General features: G+C 45.8%; 1 protein-coding gene across 1 annotated transcript in view; it reads right to left on the bottom strand.

Annotated features, from left to right (window-relative positions):
• LOC124775194 (proclotting enzyme-like) overlaps positions 1-15,180 on the bottom strand; it is a 158,213-nt gene that overhangs the window by 119,478 nt on the left and 23,555 nt on the right. Inside the window, exons 2-3 of the mRNA XM_047250036.1 lie at positions 639-1,093; positions 34-46 (exon numbers count right to left, since the gene is read on the bottom strand). Coding sequence (XP_047105992.1) covers positions 34-46; positions 639-1,093 — 468 coding nt within the window. The remainder of the gene's footprint in view (positions 1-33; positions 47-638; positions 1,094-15,180) is intronic.

Raw genomic sequence — 15,180 nt, 5'->3', positions numbered from 1 at the left:
CCCCGTATATCATAGCAGGCCTTAACCACCGACTTGTACACTTTCCCTTTCAACCCAATGCTTACCTTCTTGTCACACGGCACTCCACTCATTTTCATCCAGTTGTTCCAACCGCAATTTATTCGGCGTTGTCCCTCTCTATGTACGACCCCAGGTATTTGAATTTGGAGACCGATTTCAGCTCATCATCCTAAGGAAAACACACACATCCATGCCCGAAGCAGGATTTGAACCTGCGACCGTAGCAGCAGCGCGGTTCCGGACTGAAGCGCCTAGAACCGGTCGGCTACAATGGCGGGCGATCTGTCATTCCTAGACGTTACATACATAGACTTTTAAACATCGTGTGTGTCCTTGTTGTGCGATATAAATGATTTTGTAGTCTACAAATTGAGAAATGAAAGTAAATGAAAGTTTATAGTTACAGACACAAAGAAAAGTATCATTTTATTGAAAGTACTCTGGTAAGGGATGCAAGAAGAGACCATTCACCAGTAAGTGAGTCGAGTATGTACAGTGTAGAGTAGGTGTCGGGTGGAGGAAGGAGCGTCAGGTCGGGTCACAGATCACAACACGGGGAAGGCGTCAGCAGTCAGTGAGTGAGTGAGTTAGGAACCTGTGTTGGCGGCCGAGACGACGGCGGGCAGCGCTCCGCGCACGATGGGCGCAATGGCGTCGGTGAGGTTGCGGCCCAGCACGTTCTTGGAGAGCGTGAGGATGGCGGCGGGCAGCTGCTGCGAGGCGGCGTCGCCGTGACCGGCGGCCGGGTCACCGGCCGGCGGGCCCTCGTGGCGCGCCGCGCGCACCAGGAAGCGGCCCACCGTGTTGAGCGCGCCCAGCGTCTCGCTAATGGTCGCCAGCTGGTCCGGTGACACGGCCAGCAGCCGCCCCGACTCGCCGGCGCCCTCGTCGGGCAGCCTGCGGCGGAAGTGGCGCTGCTCGCCCCACGCGGGGCCACCGTCCTGCCAGCCCGGCCTGTAGCCCTGGCCGAAGGGGGCGGGCGGCTGGCCGTAGCGCCGCGCCGGCCACCGGGCTTCGCGGTCGCCGCCGGATTCGGGGAACACCCAGCGCCCCGAGCCAGAGTCGTACGTCGCTGCAAACGGAATCGTCGCTGTTTGTCTGTCGCGTCAGCACGTCAATACTGTCTTCTACGAGTCCGGTAATTCAACAAAAAGCACGTTAACAGTTATGAGTACGGAACAGGATTTCGTGCTTATGCACAATTTTCTGACAACAGATATAGTCATTTTTATCAAGCAGTCGGGTCAGGTGGTCAGCGGCAGGGAGGCATCGTGACAAGACCTCGGAATTCGATCCCAGCACACTTGTCTCCACCCACCCTGAAGCTGACTTTGGCCTTTCCTCCTTGCCGATACAAGCGTTTTATGTGTCATAAAAAAGCGGTAAACCGGGTTCCAATCTGAAAAAAGCGGTAAAGTGCGTTCCTGCAAACCGACAAAAGAGAGAAACAAAAAGGTGGGAAAAAGTTTTGAACTGTGTGTACTTCCATCTTTCCACGGATCGTTTCCTGAGCGTCGTGTGGAGCCAATATTTTCGGTAATCGACAGTGTTTGGGCGCGATCGGGCTCTAGCATCTCGTTGGTGTCTTTATTGCTTGGCTTCTATTTCGTTTTACCGCGGTTGTTCAGGGTTTGTCTTTTATGAAGCTCTTTCGTTTGAACTCCCGCCCATAGAGTACCCACTATCGATTCGAGTTCAGTGGGTGTACTTAGAAACCGTAGGTTGGTAACACGACCGACTCACGTGTTTACTGCAGCTGACTCTTTGGCCTGTACTATTTATAGGCGAGCGCGATCACGCTGGAGCCCACCTCCTCCTTTTCCTCGAACGGATACGGATCCTCTACACCTCCCGCAAACTCGATCCTCCTCACCCACTGGTCTCTGTCATCCTCTCCCGCCCCCGTCCGCTGCCGCGCCTGTACTTCCATGTCCCACCTGCTCTCCATCTCTCCACTCTCCACACCCTCTCCCAAGGTGGCTTCCGCCAGCTCCCCCTCCCTGATGATGCCCTCCTCCCCTCCATCTACCCCTCCTACCAACTTTGATCCTCCCTCCCTCTTCCTGTGTTTGATTCCTTTGGGCACCCTCTCTCCCTTCTCTCCCCCTTCCCTCCCTCCTCCCTTTCTCCCCACTCCTCCCCCGGGCTTCCCCTACCCCCGTCCCTCTACTACTCCTCCCCTCTCCTCTGCCATTGGCATCTTTACTCTCCCCTCTCCCTCCCCCTCGCCCTTCTTCACTTCTTGGCAGGTCCCCGGACTCGCACATGTTACGTGGACATTCGCGCGCCGGAGATCATCGCCATCAGTGTCTCGTCTGTGTGCCGTCGTGTTTTGTGTTCAGTGATCACCGTCACGCTCCATCGTTCCAATGTGTCTACATCTACATCTACATCTACATTGATACTCCGCAAGCCACCCAACGGTGTGTGGCGGAGGGCACTTTACGTGCCACTGTCATTACCTCCCTTTCCTGTTCCAGTCGCGTATGGTTCGCGGGACGAACGACTGTCTGAAAGCCTCCGTGCGCGCTCTAATCTCTCTAATTTTACATTCGTGATCTCCTCGGGAGGTATAAGTGGGGGGAAGCAATATATTCGATACCTCATCCAGAAACGCACCCTCTCGAAACCTGGCGAGCAAGCTACACCGCGATGCAGAGCGCCTCTCTTGCAGAGTCTGCCACTTGAGTTTATTAAACATCTCCGTAACGCTATCACGGTTACCAAATAACCCTGTGACGAAACGCGCCGCTCTTCTTTGGATCTTCTCTATCTCCTCCGTCAGACCGATCTGGTACGGATCCCACACTGATGAGCAATACTCAAGTATAGGTCGAACGAGTGTTTTGTAAGCCACCTCCTTTGTTGATGGACTACATTTTCTAAGCACTCTTCCAATGAATCTCAACCTGGTACCCGCCTTACCAACAATTAATTTTATGTGATCATTCCACTTCAAATCGTTCCGCACGCATACTCCCAGATATTTTACAGAAGTAACTGCTACCAGTGTTTGTTCCGCTATCATATAATCATACAATAAAGGATCTTCTTTCTATGTATTCGCAATACATTACATTTGTCTATGTTAAGGGTCAGTTGCCACTCCCTGCACCAAGTGCCTATCCGCTGCAGATCTTCCTGCATTTCGCTACAATTTTCTAATGCTGCAACTTCTCTGTATACTACAGCATCATCCGCGAAAAGCCGCATGGAACTTCCGACACTATCTACTAAGTCATTTATATATATTGTGAAAAGCAATGGTCCCATAACACTCCCCTGTGGCACGCCAGAGGTTACTTTAACGTCTGTAGACGTCTCTCCATTGATAACAACATGCTGTGTTCTGTTTGCTAAAAACTCTTCAATCCAGCCACACAGCTGGTCTGATATTCCGTAGGGTCTTACTTTGTTTATCAGGCGACAGTGCGGAACTGTATCGAATGCCTTCCGGAAGTCAAGAAAAATAGCATCTACCTGGGAGCCTGTATCTAATATTTTCTGGGTCTCATGAACAAATAAGGCGAGTTGGGTCTCACACGATGCTGTTTCCGGAATACATGTTGATTCCTACATAGTAGATTCTGGGTTTCCAGAAATGACATGATACGCGAGCAAAAAACATGTTCTAAAATTCTACAAGAGATCGACGTAAGAGATATAGGTCTATAGTTTTGCGCATCTGCTCGACGACCCTTCTTGAAGACTGGAACTATCTGTGCTCTTTTCCAATCATTTGGAACCCTCCGTTCCTCTAGAGACTTGCGGTACACGGCTGTTAGAAGGGGGGCAAGTTCTTTCGCGTACTCTGTGTAGAATCGAATTGGTATCCCGTCAGGTCCAGTGGACTTTCCTCTATTGAGTGATTCCAGTTGCTTTTCTATTCCTTGGACACTTATTTCGATGTCAGCCATTTTTTCGTTTGTGCGAGGATTTAGAGAAGGAACTGCAGTGCGGTCTTCCTCTGTGAAACAGCTTTGGAAAAAGGTGTTTAGTATTTCAGCTTTACGCGTGTCATCCTCTGTTTCAATGCCATCATCATCCCGTAGTGTCTGGATATGCTGTTTCGAGCCACTTACTGATTTAACAGAAGACCAGAACTTCCTAGGATTTTCTGTCAAGTCGGTACATAGAATTTTGCTTTCGAATTCAATGAACGTTTCACGCATAGCCCTCCTTACGCTAACTTTGACATCGTTTAGCTTCTGTTTGTCTGAGAGGTTTTAGCTGCGTTTAAACTTGGAGTGGAGCTCTCTTTGCTTTCGCAGTAGTTTCCTAACTTTGTTGTTGTACCACGGTGGGTGTCATCGCAATCATCGATATTTGTGCGTCGTGTCAACAGCTTGTGGTGCGATTTCTCTTCGAGTGTAAACGGCTCCATGTTTTGTATTTTATGGTTGGTTCAAATGGCTCTGAGCACTATGGGACTCAACTGCTGAGGTCATTAGTCCCCTAGAACTTAGAACTAGTTAAACCTAACCAACCTAAGGACATCACAAACATCCATGCCCGAGGCAGGATTCGAACCTGCAACCGTAGCGGTCTTGCGGTTCCAGACTGCAGCGCCTTTAACCGCACGGCCACTTCGGCCGGTTTGTATTTTATGTCTACTGTTTTTTTTTTTTTTACCCACCATTTGTCATTTCTGAGTATTCTTTCTGTCTTTTATCATTGTCTCCTCTAAGGCTGAAGAGCGGCGTAGAATGCTGCTGCCAGCCCACCTGTTGTATGTGCAGGTATAAAATAACAATAAAGGAAAAAAAACACGCTGGAGGAAGTTGTCGCGCAGTAGCCTTCGTGTCTGTTCTGGCGACGTCGACATCCAGCCTTCCGCCTACGGATGTTATCGAACCCGCACTTCTACCCGTGGAGGAACGCCGGCCTGCGTGAGGCCCCTCTGTCCGCTCTTCACTGGTTGTCCGCGGGAGGCGGATGTCAGTCTAATCATCGCCTGCGTCGACGAAAGCAAACAAACAGTAACCATCATGGGGCGGTGGAGCCGCCGTTCGGCGAGGGTTTGAGTCCGGGAGCAGTTTGGCTGGGTCGGTGTCTGCCGGGACGACTGGGGACGGCTCAGAATTGTGCTCAGCAGTCCCGGATAAACGACGAAGTGCGCCGAGAGAAAGGAGAAAAGAAGTTAAATGTGAATGTTTCAAGTTGATCGTCCTTTGGGATTGAGTTCATCCAGTCGTCTTTCCCGCCTTGTGGCCACTGCCGTGGCAATCCTCTATTCCGTCCACTGGTGCAATTCTGACAGTGCAGATTCCTCCACGCATCGTTGCTAAGCGGTGTAGTGGTGTATTTTGGTAGTTATTTGTGTACGTTTGTACTTCTGTGTTTTGGTAGTTCATCCTCCCGCCCTGTGGTTGCAGAATTTCGGGCGGGGAGTTAGTTCCTTGTCTCCCAAGATCTAGTACCCTGGCCGGCGTGCTGATTAGGGAATTTTGTTACACGTTCTTGTTTTCGTTTCGGCGAGGGTTTGAGTCCGGGAGCAGTTTGGCTGGGTCGGTGTCTGCCGGGACGACCGTAGCGTCGCGCGGTTCCAGACTAGCGCCTAGAACCGCTCGGCCACCCTGGCCGGCGTGCTGATTAGGGAATTTTGTTACACGTTCTTGTTTTCGTTTCGGCGAGGGTTTGAGTCCGGGAGCAGTTTGGCTGGGTCGGTGTCTGCCGGGACGACTGGGGACGGCTCAGAATTGTGCTCAGCAGTCCCGGATAAACGACGAAGTGCGCCGAGAGAAAGGAGAAAAGAAGTTAAATGTGAATGTTTCAAGTTGATCGTCCTTTGGGATTGAGTTCATCCAGTCGTCTTTCGCGCCTTGTGGCCACTGCCGTGGCAATCCTCTATTCCGTCCACTGGTGCAATTCTGACAGTGCAGATTCCTCCACGCATCGTTGCTAAGCGGTGTAGTGGTGTATTTTGGTAGTTATTTGTGTACGTTTGTACTTCTGTGTTTTGGTAGTTCATCCTCCCGCCCTGTGGTTGCAGAATTTCGGGCGGGGAGTTAGTTCCTTGTCTCCCAAGATCTAGTACTCTATTATTAAGGTTAATTCTAGTTCAGTCTAGTGTTCTGTTAACCCCTGGGTATATGTGTTCGCCATACTATTTGCGCTGTATTTAATCTAAATGAGTTGCACTGACAGTAGTTGGGGGTTCGAGTCCTGTCACGGAGCTGAATAAGGGGTCACATTGGTTTCGGCTTGTCAGTTGGAGGGTGTTGCCTTAGAGGTTTGTTAACATTGGCATGTCGGCGTTGTCTAGCGCTACTGGGACCTAACGAAGAACATTGTGCTGATTAGGTTCAAATGGTTCAAATGGCTCTGAGCACTATGGGACTTAACATCTGAGGTCATCAGTCCCCTAGAACTTAGAACTACTTAAACCTAACTAACCTAAGGACATCACACACATCCATGCCCAAGGCAGGATTCGAACCTGCGACCGTAGCGTCGCGCGGTTCCAGACTAGCGCCTAGAACCGCTCGGCCACCCTGGCCGGCGTGCTGATTAGGGAATTTTGTTACACGTTCTTGTTTTCGTTTCGATATCTGTACTTGTGAAGGCAACAGCATGAAGTAAGATCTGTTCTGAAGCTGTGCTGGATCTTGCGCTCTTGGTATTTTTAGTTTTGTTTTGATCCCGGCTATTTGGGTGTCAGGAATATGGAACTGTGTTATTAATGTTTGGCTTGAACAGCGCACACCCGGCTAGTTCAGTACGTGTGTAGAGGCATGGCGTCCCCGTGAAGGCGTGCCCGCTGGATTGCTATTGCGTCTCCTCAAAGTGTAATTTCCACCTTACTAAAACCCCCTTGTTAAGAGGCAGGAAAAAACCTTAAGAAATACCTTCTATTTGCATTAACTATCTTACCTGTCGCTTAAGTAAATATCTGCTCAGTGATTAAGCTAATGGGAGCACCTATCCTAAAAGCGACTAGCGCTCTTCTGTTATGGTGGCCCTCGTGTCTATTTTGGTCCGAAAGATTGTATAAACAGGCTTTCATGCTCCGTATCGAACTTCTGATGTTGTATTTTGAGTGATTGTGGATTATTAAAATTCATTATAGTGCAAACGTTTGTATTTTACCAACCGTGTTTATAAGTTATTAATGTGATTGGCTGGAATGTAATACGAAAGTTTTAGGACCATAGGTTGTCCAGGTAGAAATTTGAAGCCATGCTGTGTTGTGAATTCATGGTTTTATGTTTTATATTGCAATGGGAATTTAAATGTGGTAAACCCACGCTTTGTGATTCATAATTAAAGATTTAAGAGTGCGTTCACTTAGCGCTTACTTATGTGTTGTATTATTATTATTATTTTAAAAAAATTATATAAGGCGTTTTAGTTTCTTAAATTAAAGCCTTTCCAATTCGAAAGTGGTGGCCCTCCCATTTTGGGCAATTGTAAGCACCGAAGCAGGATTTACGTAGTTGGTGTTATGTATTGTACGTTATGAATAAATTATTTATGTGTTAAATCACGGCCGGCCGAAGTGGCCGTGCGGTTAAAGGCGCTGCAGTCTGGAACCGCAAGACCGCTACGGTCGCAGGTTCGAATCCTACCTCGGGCATAGATGTGTGTGATGTCCTTAGGTTAGTTCGGTTTAACTAGTTCTAAGTTCTAGGGGACTAATGACCTCAGCAGTTGAGTCCCATAGTGCTCAGAGCCATTTGAACCATTTGTTAAATCACGTCTGATATGTCAATTCCTTGGCCCCGTCCACACCTTGGTCGCAGTCTTTTAATATTAAATGATCAGACCACTGTTCCACGTTTCACTGGAAACTGAAAGGCTGTGGTATCGAACTGTTGCTGCGACAATACGTTCACCCTCCCTTAAAAAAAACAACCGCGTTGTCAGCGCGGCAGACTGCTAAACAGCTAACCGAAGGAGCCCAGGCTAGATTCCTAGGTGAGTCGGAGATTTTCTCAAAATAAATAAATAAATAAATAAATGAAAAAGAAAAAACAGAAAAAAAGGAACGGTAAAGCTCTTGACTGGAAACCACGACGCCACGGGATCCAATCCCCGCCGAACCTAGGATTTTTCAGTACGTAGCCAAAACGACATTCAATTGAAAGACTTACACCAGCCACTGAGCCATACGAAATGATTATTATTATTTTTATCGTGTGCTGCGAGCGGTCGCCTCAGAGGTGTTCGTTGCCTAGAGTGTGATTGGAAACCAAGCCCTGGATAAATTAGGGTTTAATATGCCATTAACGACGACGTCTACAGACGCGAAATTAACTTGTATTAGCCAACAAGGTTCTGGTCTTTCCAAACGAATTTTCTTGGCAATCTCCAGAAGTGTTTTGAGCTGGCCGCGGTGGTCTAGCGGTTCTAGGCGCTCAGTCCGGAGTCGCGCGACTGCTACGGTCGCAGGTTCGAATCATGCCTCGGGCATGGATGTGTGTGATGTCCTTAGGTTAGTTAGTTTCAAGTAGTTCTAAGTTCTAGGGGACTGATGACCATAGATGTTAAGTCCCATAGTGCTCAGAGCCATTTGAACCATTTCTGAAGTGTCTTGGAGAAACTACGTTGTTGTTGTTGTGGTCTTCAGTCCTGAGACTGGTTTGATGCAGCTCTCCATGCTACTCTATCCTGTGCAAGCTTTTTCATCTCCCAGTACCTACTGCAACCTACATCCTTCTGAATCTGCTTAGTGTATTCATCTCTTGGTCTCCCTCTACGATTTTTACTCTCCACGCTGCCCTCCAATACTAAATTGGTGATCCCTTGATGCCTCAGAACATGTCCTACCAACCGATCCCTTCTTCTGGTCAAGTTGTGCCACAAACTTCTCTTCTCCCCAATCCTATTCAATATTTCCTCATTAGTTATGTGATCTACCCATCTAATCTTCAGCATTCTTCTGTAGCACCACATTTCAAAAGCTTCTATTCTCTTCTTGTTCAAACTATTTATCGTCCATGTTTCACTTCCATACGTGGCTACACTCCATACAAATACTTTCAGAAATGACTTCCTGACACTTAAATCTATACTCGATGTTAACAAATTTCTCTTCTTCAGAAATGCTTTCCTTGCCATTGTCAGTCTACATTTTATATCATCTCTACTTCGACCATCATCAGTTACTTTGCTCCCCAAATAGCAAAACTCCTTTACTACTTTAAGTGTCTAATTTCCTAATCTAATTCCCTCAGCATCACCCGACTTAATTATACTACATTCCATTATCCTTGTTTTGCTTTTGTTGATGTTCATCTTATATCCTCCTTTCAAGACACTGTCCATTCCATTCAACTGCTCTTCCAAGTCCTTTGCTGTCTCTGACAGAATTACAATGTCATCGGCGAACCTCAAAGTTTTTATTTCTTCTCCATGAATTTTAATACCTACTCCGAATTTTTCTTTTGTTTCCTTTACTGCTTGCTCAATATACAGATTGAACAACATCGGGGAGAGGCTACAACCCTGTCTTACTCCCTTCCCAACCACTGCTTCCCTTTCATGTCCCTCGACTCTTATAACGGCCATCTGGTTTCTGTACAAATTGTAAACAGCCTTTCGCTCCCTGTATTTTACCCCTGCCACCATTAGAATTTGAAAGAGATTATTCCAGTCAACATTGTCAAAAGCTTTCTCTAAGTCTACAAATGCTAGAAACGTAGGTTTGCCTTTCCTTAATCTTTCTTCTAAGATAAGTCGAAGGTCAGTATTGCCTCACGTGTTCCAGTGTTTCTACGGAATCCAAACTGATCTTCCCCGAGGTTGGCTTCTACTAGTTTTTCCATTCGTCTGTAAAGAATTCGTGTTAGTATTTTGCAGCTGTGACTTATTAAACTGATAGTTCGGTAATTTTCACATCTGTCAACACCTGCTTCCTTTGAGATTGGAATTATTATATTCTTCCTCGAAGTCTGAGGGTATTTCGCCAGTTTCATACATCTTGCTCACCAGATGGTAGAGTTTTGTCAGGACTGGCTCTCCCAAGGGCGTCAGTAGTTCCAATGGAATGTTGTCTACTCCGGGGGCCTTGTTTCGACTCAGGTCTTTCAGTGCTCTGTCAAACTCTTCACGCAGTATCATATCTCCCATTTCATCTTCATCTACATCCTCTTCCATTTCCATAATATTGTCCTCAAGTACATCGCCCTTGTATAGACCCTCTATATGCTCCTTCCACCTTTCTGCTTTCCCTTCTTTGCTTAGAACTGGGTTTCCATCTGAGCTCTTGATATTCATACAAGTGGTCCTCTTTTCTCCAAAGGTCTCTTTAATTTTCCTGTAGGCAGTATCTATCTTACCCCTAGTGAGATAGGCCTCTACATCCTTACATTTGTCCTCTAGCCATCCCTGCTTAGCCATTTTGCACTTCCTGTCGATCTCATTTTTGAGACGTTTGTATTCCTTTTTGCCTGCTTCATTTACTGCATTTTCATATTTTCTCCTTTCATCAATTAAATTCAATATTTCTTCTGTTACCCAAGGATTTCTACTAGCCCTCGTCTTTTTACCTACTTGATCCTCTGCTGCCTTCGCTACTTCATCCCTCAAAGCTACCCATTCTTCTTCTACTGTATTTCTTTCCCCCATTCCTGTCAATTTTCCCTTATGCTCTCCCTGAAACTCTCTACAACCTCTGGTTCTTTCAGTTTATCCAGGTCCCATCTCCTTAAATTCCCACCTTTTTGCAGTTTCTTCAGTTTTAATCTACAGGTCATAACCAATAGATTGTGGTCAGAGTCCACATCTGCCCCTGGAAATTTCTTACAATTTAAAACCTGGTTCCTAAATCTCTGTCTTACCATTATATAATCTATCTGATACCTTTTAGTATCTCCAGGGTTCTTCCATGTATACAACTTTCTTTCATGATTCTTAAACCAAGTGTTAGCTATGATTATGTTGTGCTCTGTGCAAAATTCTACCAGGCGGCTTCCTCTCTCATTTCTTAGCCCCTATCCATATTCACCTACTATGTTTCCTTCTCTCCCTTTTCCTACACTCGAATTCCAGTCACCCATGACTATTAAATTTTCGTCTCCCTTCACAATCTGAATAATTTCTTTTATTTCATCATACATTTCTTCAATTTCTTCGTCATCTGCAGAGCTAGTTGGCATATAAACTTGTATTACTGTAGTAGGAGTGGGCTTCGTATCTATCTTGGCCACAATAATGCGTTCACTATGCTGTTTGTAGTAGCTCACCCGCATTCCTATTTTCCTATTCATTATTAAACCTACTCCTGCATTACCCCTATTTGATTTTGTGTTTATAACCCTGTAGTCACCCGACCATTAGTCTTGTTCCTCCCGCCACCGAACTTCACTAATTCCCACTATATCTAACTTCAACCTATCCATTTCCCTTTTTAAATTTTCTAACCTACCTGCCCGATTAAGGGATCTGACATTCCATGCTCCGATCCGTAGAACGCCAGTTTTCTTTCTCCTGATAACGACATCCTCTTGAGTAGTCCCCGCCCGGAGATCCGAATGGGGGACTATTTTACTTCCGGAATATTTTACCCAAGAGGACGCCATCATCATTTAATCATACAGTAAAGCTGCATGTCCTCGGGAAAAATTACGGCTGTTGTTTCCCCTTGCTTTCAGCCGTTCGCAGTACCAGCACAGCAAGGCCGTTTTGGTTAATGTTACAAGGCCAGATCAGTCAATCATCCAGACTGTTGCCCTTGCAACTACTGAAAAGGCTGCTGCCCTCTTCAGGAACCACACGTTTGTCTGGCCTCTCAACAGATACTCCTCCATTGTGGTTGCACCTACGGTACGGCTATCTGTATCGCTGAGGCACGCAAGCCTCCCCACCAACGGCAAGGTCCATGGTTCATGGGGGGGAGGGGGGGGGAGAAACTATACAAATCCTAAATTTTCATGACTGGCCAAGATTCGGACCAGGAAGCGACTTCAGAGCGCTAAATGCTGCACCACTTCACTCGGCGTGTGTTTGTATTCCAGGCCATCGCTTCCACTCCGTCTGTAGACTTATAGGATTACCCACCAAAATAAGATGTACCTGAGTGCAATTGCCAACCTGGCCGTAAATTTCGAAGTGTATCTTCTCCCAATAGGAGAAATCAGATTTCCGACCTAGCGAAGAGGTAAAGTAGTGAAACTTTGGACTCGTATCAAGAAGGACGCAGCTTCAAAGTCCCTTCCAACCACCCAGATTTCCAGAACGACCTGATGTAAATACCGATTTACTTCCCCATACTCGTGCTTCACATTTCATGACAACGCCGTCAATGACATAAAACCTTCTAACATTCTGTCTTTTTCCCAGATCCTGGGAGATGCCGTCTTTGACGAACTTCGATAGACTATTTGGGAACCACTCAAAACTAGCTATTGTGAAATGGTGTAGGTCACTACGTTTACCTTTTAGAAATAAAATTGAGGTCAAGGGTCATGACTCAGGATCGTTTCGGACCAGGCGGAATACGCTAGAACGCTCATAAATTAGGAAGTTTATTTTATAGTTACGAGCTCGCTACCTAATATTTTCCGAGAAATCGAAGAGCTAGTTATTTCGATCCAGTGCAGACATACCTCACGAGGAAAGTTATGACTAGCTTGAGCGGTGGCCAAGTGGTATAAGGCCTCCGTTCCGCTCATGGTTCACCTAAGAACGCGTGAGTTCCCACTGCATTTATTGGAATAATTGTTACTCTGTAACATCGGAATGAAAGCTGTTGTGTAGCTTGCATATTGTTACTGTAAATAAAATAAATTTTGTTGCGAACAAAAACAGTGATCAGCGTAGCTGCCTACAGATTTTTATCCACAGAACAGATTGTACTTTTATTCTCGCAAAACGTATCCTTTTATGGGAATGCGGAGACGTAAAAGCGGAAAATAGAAACAGAGAGCTTTTACCAACAGGGCAGTGGTCCAAAGGCTTCTATCCTCAAGTTTTTTTTCTTTTTAATTGAGCGATCTGAAGATTCCATCTGATCTTCCATCGGATCCTGCCTGATGATATCAGACCTCGATTTGTTTTCGAAAACGGCAACAGAGTGATGTAAGTCCTTATACGAGCACTACCCTCCTAAAGCCGCCCGGCTGGTATCCTGAAGGTCGTCGAAATGGGTGCGTCGCGGATTCTCTCCGTTTTGTTACATAAGGAAAACGCCGAAATAAACAGGATACAGGAAGCAGGCTGGCAATAACATAAACATCTTCCCTGAAAATCAGAAATATGAAAACATCTAATATAAATTGAAGAGTTGAGAAGTATTTTCTGAAATTATTTGTCTGGTTGTTACATTAAGTGGCAGTGTAATGTGAACGATAAACAGCACAGACAAGAGGAGAAAAGAAGCTCCTGAAACGGGACATTACAGAAGAATGCTAGAGGTTGGACTGGATAGGTCGAGTAACCGGTGAAGAAGTAATGAATCGGAATGGGCAGAAAAATGCTGACTAAAACAAGAGGTAGGTTGACAGGCCAAATCGTGTGGCACCAGGTAATAGTTAATTTGGTAATGGAGGGAACTGTTTGAGTAAAACTTGTAGAGAGGAATTACGCATGTCTACAGTGAGTGGTTCAGATGGATATATGTTGTAAGTAATTCCCTGAAAAATTCCCTGTCTATTTTATACTTAAATGTAATAAATGTTGCCCGTTTCAACACTTCTGTTCTCCACGAAGTAACTCATTTCATATAATGTCAGTCTCTAAAACGGAATTCCAAGTTACAGTACCATGGTAAATGACAGTTACAGAATTTAGAGTTTGCAGTGCAAGCTAACATAATTCTCTGGAATGTAGACGTAAAAGACGAAAGCAGCTGAAGCTATAAGGAACACTTGGCTGTTATTCCCAACTCTTTGAACAAAGTTCGTAAAATACGGCATGCACGTATAGCTCTTAGAATTACATCTCACAACACGGAATCTGTTAAGTATGAGCTCTATGAAGAGTGAGATTACCTACACGACATTGAATTGTCAAATGCCATCAGTATATTCTGTGTCGTATTAATGTGGTATGAAAATTCAGTCCTGAAAATAAAATTACATCTAACACATGCGCACATAATAGCGACACTGCACTCACAGTTTCGAATATTACTTCTGTCAAAAACATTAAAATTAGCCCTCAACATCATAGAAATGAAAAGGATTGTCGCCGGCCGGAGTGGCCGAGCGGTTCTAGGCGCTACAGTCTGGAACCGTGCGGCCGCTACGGTTGCAGGTTCGAATCCTGCCTCCGGCATGGATGTGTGTGTTGTCCATAGGCTTAGGTTAGTTAGGTTTATGTAGTTCTAAGTTCTAGGGGACTGATGACCTCAGCAGTTAAGTCTCATAGTGCTCAGAGCCATTTGAACCATTTTTGAAAATGGATTGTCCTGTAACACATATCGAGAAGACTTCCACGTTTAGCGAAGCATATGTTGGTTCTGTGACGGTCTCGGCTGAATGTATGTATCAGAACAGACTTTGGAAATAGTTATCCTGTCATGCAAGTTGAATGCTACCTACTCATCGTGACGAACGCACTCAACTGTACGTCGCGAAAACAGTTTGCGTATGCAAAAGAAGCAGCTACCGAGAGGTTGACAGTGCGTTCTGGATTCAGCTGGAGTCATCTGCGTATGAAAATTTACGTACAATATGTAGTCCGAAATGTTTACTTAACATGTACACCTATATTTACTCTCTGACTTGACACGCACCCATCTACATTCACATTTACATTCCGTAGTGAAGCGCATGGCAAAGAGTACTTACTTTCGTTCACGCATTAAGGTTTCTTCCCGTTCTACTCGCGTATGAACCGCGGAAGAATTGCTATTTAAGTGAAAGTGTGCGTCTGTAGTTACGGGATTCCAGTCTTGTCTTCCCAGTCCCTACGGCAACGATATGTATGAGACTGTAACATATTCCTAGATTCATCACTTAATTCACTTTCCTGAAACGGTATAGCTAGGCTTTCGCGTGGCAGCTGCGACTGTCTCCAAGCGTCTGCCAGTTCAGTGTCTTCGGCACTTCACTCTCGCTCTCCCGTGGTACAAACAAATCTGTGGTAACCGTGCTGCTTTGTTTGGAAACGTTCAGCGTCCCCTGTTAAATATAAATGGTGTTGGTACCCATGCAACTGAGCAATACTCTAGTATAGATCGCAGGTGTGTTTTGTAAACAGTCTCCTTTATATATT

This window comes from Schistocerca piceifrons, chromosome 1, assembly GCF_021461385.2.
Source record: "Schistocerca piceifrons isolate TAMUIC-IGC-003096 chromosome 1, iqSchPice1.1, whole genome shotgun sequence".
NCBI lineage: Eukaryota > Metazoa > Arthropoda > Insecta > Orthoptera > Acrididae > Schistocerca > Schistocerca piceifrons.
The sequence above is the reverse complement of the archived record's forward strand: the minus strand, read 5'-3'. Positions and strand labels throughout refer to the sequence as shown.